The sequence below is a fragment of the Arachis ipaensis genome, chromosome B07 (assembly GCF_000816755.2).
Source record: "Arachis ipaensis cultivar K30076 chromosome B07, Araip1.1, whole genome shotgun sequence".
Taxonomy (NCBI): Eukaryota; Viridiplantae; Streptophyta; class Magnoliopsida; order Fabales; family Fabaceae; genus Arachis; species Arachis ipaensis.
This window is the reverse complement of record NC_029791.2, coordinates 13294700-13300804: the sequence shown is the minus strand read 5'-3', so window position 1 is coordinate 13300804 and position 6105 is coordinate 13294700. Positions and strand designations below refer to the sequence as shown.

At 31.0% G+C, this 6105-nt stretch overlaps 1 protein-coding gene and 1 non-coding gene across 3 annotated transcripts; both read left to right on the top strand.

Annotated features, from left to right (window-relative positions):
• On the top strand, window positions 385-456 carry TRNAK-UUU. The gene has a single exon. It is a non-coding gene; the product is annotated as a tRNA-Lys (tRNA).
• LOC107609240 lies at window positions 741-5792 on the top strand. Of its 2 annotated transcripts, XM_016311129.2 has the most exons (10): window positions 741-998; window positions 1245-1361; window positions 1475-1784; window positions 2248-2454; window positions 2563-2677; window positions 3148-3247; window positions 3344-3403; window positions 3517-3600; window positions 5234-5341; window positions 5414-5792. In XM_016311129.2, the coding sequence occupies exons 1-10, from the start codon at window positions 930-932 to the stop codon at window positions 5720-5722; spliced, it is 1479 nt and encodes a 492-aa protein (XP_016166615.1). In that variant the 5' UTR covers window positions 741-929; the 3' UTR covers window positions 5723-5792. The 2 variants fall into 2 exon arrangements, with proteins under 2 accessions (XP_016166615.1, XP_016166614.1); XM_016311128.2 differs by having other exon boundaries at window positions 745-998; window positions 2248-2677.

The window sequence follows — 6105 nt, the reverse complement described above, 5'->3', positions numbered from 1 at the left end:
TTAATATATTATTATATATTCCTTTATTTTTAAAACAATTGTCAAAGTTGTTTAAAAGCACATATTTTAAGAAAAAGAATAAATATTCGCATAAAAAGAAATGAAACAAATGAGTTTTACTAAAGTTTGTATGGATAAACAAATATTTTTCTCTAATAAATGAAATTATGTAATTTTTTTGTCCAATTATCACAATTCAAGAAAGTTCGTTAGTAGGGAATTAAAAATATTATGGTGCATTTAGTTTGTGTTTTTATTTTTTTCTTAATAAAATACTGAAAAAAGCATGTTAAAATGAAAACATATGTAATAGCTGTTTTCCTTTTTCCAAATTAATTATCATAACTTAATTATATTAAGTACTATGCAAATTTAAAAGCACAAGCCGTCTTAGCTCAGCGGTAGAGCGCGTGGCTTTTAACCACGTGGTCGTGGGTTCGATCCCCACAGACAGCGCTTAATATATTTGAATATTTTATTTAGCCAAAACTGGCTCTTACATTAATGGATTTCATGTTCATATCACCACCACCACTTCATTCATGGCTATCATGTCACTACCTCCAACTTTGAATTGCAAAAAGTGTTCATGGGATTGCCATGCAATGCAAAATCTTAAACCCTAATATGCTTGTTATTATTCCCAACTGTCCCAATCCACCGAACAATCTTTTTAATTTTCTTTCTCTCTTTTTTATTTATTTAATTTTTCAACCACTTTGAAGCAAGTATATCCTCTCCAATTTTATACCTAACAACCAATACTTTAATGGCAACAACTAAAGAAATGATATAAATCACTTAGCACCCATTTCATTTATATAAAAGCTTCTTGATAGTGACCAACATTACACCAAAGAATACCCACCTAAAGTAAAAGTCAAAGCTATCTGCGTTGACTTTTTTTCCCCCTTTATTGATGTTAGCAAATGAAATTCGAAGACTATCTAATGGAGAAAAGCCAAGAGCCCCAGAAAAGAAAAGAGCTTGAGAAAGAGGTTAGCAAGTTCTTCAATATGTAGCATCTCTTTATTTGTTATTAATAAAAGGATTTCGCTAACCAAAGTGATTAAGAATTCTAGCAAGGGAAAATTTGTTAATTAACTAGTATCCTTAGTAAAACCTTTTAATAAAATGCATGAAAAAGAAAGGAACAAATAAAAAACAAAGATTGAAATTCATTTGAACATTTTTTTTCTTTTTCTTTGATCAATTAATTGATAATTACATTCACACCCTTCTAGGTTGTGATATTGCAAGCTCAGTTGAAGGGAGAACAAGCAATGAATAGGGTCTTGCGTTGTGCTCTTCAAGGACCTGTTTTCTCTCTTCCACTCATTCCCTCTGTTTTTCCACCTCAGGTAATTAAAAAAAATCAATATATATTAATTAATGTACACTAATTAATAGAAATATTGTTTTAATTTATTTTTTTAAAGATTTATTTTGGAGAGAAAACAAATACTATATGCAGGTTCATGAGCTTCTTGAAGAATTGGCAATGGTTGAGGAGGAGATAGTTTTGCTTGAAAGAAAAGTTAAGGAACTAAAACTAAGATTGTACCAAGAGAGAGAATTGGAAACAATGCAACATAGAAGGAAGCTTAATAATAAAATATATAAGAAGCAGTTCCAAGGGTCATCAGAATATGAACCAATGATTACTGAGCATAGATGCAGTTCACATAATTATGAAGTCTTCACCAAAGGGAGAAAATCAAGAGCCTCTCTAAGTTCATCATGGGATATACATAGCCTACTTTCCATGCCAAGAAGGTCAAATGGTAAAAAAAAAAATAATAAAAAATCACAACTAATGACCTCTTTAATTTGCATGTATGTATGGGGATATGGAGAGGATTAAACTTATACATGGATAATCGAAATTAAAAATCATTAAAGTTTAGGGTTATATAATCATTTAAAAAAGTCGCACAATTCTTGTGTAGACACAAATCTAACATGTCATTCTTAGGTACGTTTAAATAAATTTTTTTAAATAAAGTTTACTTTACAAGTGGCTAAAAATAATGTTAAACTTGTGGTTGTGCAAAGCACCTCAACATTTATAATCTTCTAATGCATAAAATTTATTTTTCTAGAAGCAAAATTCATGTTTTTTTTTTTTTAATTATCTTTAGTATTGATGTAAGACTTTATAGGCCAAAATTTGTTATATTATCTTTACTTTTTTTTTTTATCAAATTTCTGACCATATTGTTTGGGATATGGTGGTGCTGTAAACAGAATATGAAGCAGCAAGAAGGAGCACTCAAAAGATTCCAAGACAGTATCCTATACAAATACAAACATCCATTGAGAAACCAAATGAATTGTCAGAAGAACTTGTGAAATGTCTCATAGGAATTTTTCTTGAATTGAACCGGGCATCATCATTGGACAGAAACAGAATAGAAGAATCTGAAACTGTGCCAAGACTCATTACTCTTTCATGTATGAAATCTACAGGGTTCATTTCAAAGACCTCATTCAGCTGCAAGACACCTTCATTCCATTCAAATGGCAATGCTTCTTATTATGATCCTTATGGAACTTCTTCAGATTTAGATTGCACTGCAAGGGATGTTGGACCTTACAAGGACTTGATTCAAATCACTACCACTTCATTGGATATTGAACGTTTCACTCACTGCTTACCAGCATTCAAAAAATTGAGGTTGGTTTTGAGTTTTCTTGGCTTTTCAGTAATCACAAAAATTTTGAGTTAATTATACGCAACAAATTAGCTTCATTTGATAAATTGATTTCATTTTTCATGGTTGTTTGATAAATTCATTAATCAATCATGTATTCATTAAGGTAAACACAAATAAAATCAACCACCCGAATAGAATATATATGAAAATAAGTTATACAACACATATTTATATACAAATATATCGCTTTCATTGATAGAATTGTTTGTGTCACCTTGTCATTAAGACATGTGAGCAACTTTGTCAATGAAAAGGAAGTCTAGTAACAACTTAATGAATAAGTCTAATGGAGCAAATTTTTTTGGATATATTGGATAAATATTCAATCTTTCAAGAACTATTTTGTTAACGAAATGATCTCTCAAGGGCTATTTTGGTACTTCACTTTCTCTTTTTTTTTTTTCCTTCTAATCTATCCTTCCTCTTTCAGGACCTTGATGCACAAGTTATGTGATGTGGATTTAAGTTTCTTGACCTACAAGCAGAAATTGGCATTCTGGATAAACATATACAATGCCTGCATAATGAATGTACTGTAAGGCATTTCAAGCCTATATTGAACTTACACTTTACATAACATCTTTGTGGTAAATCTTAGAATCTTTCTGTTTATGATATAATTTCAGGCATTTTTGGATCATGGCCTTCCTTCTACAAATGATAAACTGTTGTCTCTTATGAATAAGGTACACATCAAATAGTAATAATAATAAATGGTAATTGAGAATTTTCTTTTCCTTTTTTTTTTGGCAAGTTATCAAGCAAATGTTAATTATCTAGCTACATGTTGTTGATTCAGGCAGCAATGAATGTAAGTGGGATAGTACTCAATGCTCTGGCTATCGAACACTTTATTCTTCGACATCCGTATGAATCAAAACAGGTAAATTTATAAACCCTAAATCCTAAAATCAATTTTTCTGGTCACTAAATACTCTACTAATGGAATATGCAAATAATAATGAAAGGAGAAACAGAGAAAGTGTGTAATAGATTTTAAATTAACAAGCCAACCCCTCCCCCACCTCATTTTAAAGAATATCATTTTCATAAAATAAGATCAATACAAGAAAATTAAACACTATTATATAGAAAAAATAACATTACTCCAACAACGAGTTAAATCTCAATTTGCCCTTGAAATTTACCCCGATACTCAGATAACCCCCACAATTTCGTTGACTCCAATTAGAACTCCCAAATTTGTAATTGTGGCTCCAATTTGCCCCTGCGATTATCTCTGTCACCAGAATGCTGATTTGATGTAATTGCATGACACGGTGGACACTACTTAAATGATGACGCATTGGTTTCGCGCCCAAACTCTTTGGAAACCACGACGTTTCAGTCTTTTGTGGGTTAAAATTCTCTTTCTTTCCACTACGACGATCATAAGTTGTCAAACATCAAGAAAACCCTTACACTACGTGGTTTTCAAAGGGTTTGCGTCCGAAACCAATGCGCCGTCGTTTAAGTAGTGTCCACCATGTCATGCAATTACGCTAGATCAGCATGGAAATGATCGCAGGGGCAAACTCGAGCCATAATTGTAAATTTGGGGGTTCTAATTGGGGCCAACGAAATTGTGAGGGTCATTGTCAGGCCAAATTTTAGGGACTAAATTGAGAATGTAAAGTAGCAACCAATATTTTATTTTTAAATTATTAGAATGTAAAGTTGGGTTTAGTTCTGAGAATAGGACAAGACAAGATATTGATAACAAGATACAAAAAAACAGAGACATAAAAATTAGTATTTTTATATTTTATTTGATAATAAATTAGAATAAATTATGAAAGTTTAATTTATTCTCATATTTTATTCAAAAAATTTAAAAAAATATAATAATAAAAAATATAATTATAAAAAAGTCTTTTTCTTAAAGACATTTATATGTGTCATGATATTATTGGACATCTTTATTAAACCAATTAATAATTTATTTTTTAATAAATCAGGACAAAAATTGATTTATTATAACAACAATAATAAATCCAATTGTCCGCATTATAATTTTTAGACCCAATTTGATCCGATCGATTTACACAATCTAAACCGAATCATGTTTAAATTTTTTGATAAAAAAATAAATATATCCCTGATTTTTGTTTTTAAACAAAACAAAAAAAACCATGATCCAGTGGGTTATATAAATTAGTCGATTCAACCGGATCTAATAACAATTGAGTTTATTGTTATTATTATAAAAAAATCGATTTTATTTTAATTTGTTAAGAAATTCAAAAATAACCAGTTCATTAATACCTCTAATAATAATGTGACACATAAGTGTGTTTACAAAAAGATGTTTTATGCGTCTTTATAGCAGCATCCTCCTACGAAATATACTAATTCAAATGTCTCTGCACACCATATTTCTGTATGTCTCTTTTTCAATGTCCTGTATATGTTAATAAACTCAACTTCAAAAATTTTACCGAATTGGTAGTTAATCCTACTTTTAAACAATTAGGATTTAAGATATTGGTCTCTATAGTTAACAGAAAGATTAGCAGGGTCCCGTGGACGAGAAGGAAGTGTTATTGCGACATGCTTATGGTCTGGGGTATCCAGAGCCCAACATAACTTTTGCTCTTTGTCGCGGCACTTGGTCGTCACCGGCGGTAAGATTATGGTTGTCCCCGTCCATTATTTGAATAAGATTGAATGAAAGAAAAATGTGATGTTTGTTGTAGCTAAGGGTGTACACAGCAGAGGAAGTGGTGAACGAACTGGGGAGGGCAAAAGTGGAATACTTGGAAGCTGCAGTGGGAATAACAAGCAAGAGGAAGATAATAGTGCCAAAGCTATTGCAGTGGCATATGGAAGATTTTGCGGATGACATGGAATCACTAATAGAATGGATATACAGCCAATTGCCACGTTCAGGATCATTGAAGAGAGCCATGATGGAGTGTCTAATAAGAGAAACAAAGTACCCCATTTCTAAAATGGTAGAAGTCCAATCATATGAATCTCAATTCCGATATCTCCTACCCATTTAATGTAATGTATCATATCGCTTAAATACAACCAACTAACCTTATGCAAATAAAAAACTCGTTTGCATGCCAACTATATTTATTTATTTTCAGACGTTAAATCAACTAGAGAATGAACCTAACTAAATCTAACTTGAGTAAAAATTAGGTTTGTATCATATAGGATTTGGTTAAATTCTAAGAAAATTGGTGATTGTAATCTTTAAAAAAAAAGGTAAAAATTTTATCACTGTTATAGTAGAGACTGGATGTAGGTCACATAGTACATAGTAACTGAGCCAGAATACATGGCTATGTAATTCTTTCTTCTCTACTCTTCTTTTGTTGTCCATCAAGACAAAATAAAATTATCTCCTATTTTATTAATATCACAGAAGTCACAGCAA

Coding starts and splice junctions, on each gene's coding strand:
- LOC107609240 (XM_016311128.2), top strand. CDS start 930: ATGAAATTCGAAGACTATCTAATGGAGAAAAGCCAAGAGCCCCAGAAA. Junction 2,678..3,147: donor CCAGCATTCAAAAAATTGAG/GTTGGTTTTGAG, acceptor TTCCTCTTTCAG/GACCTTGATGCACAAGTTAT. Junction 5,342..5,413: donor GCACTTGGTCGTCACCGGCG/GTAAGATTATGG, acceptor TGTTTGTTGTAG/CTAAGGGTGTACACAGCAGA.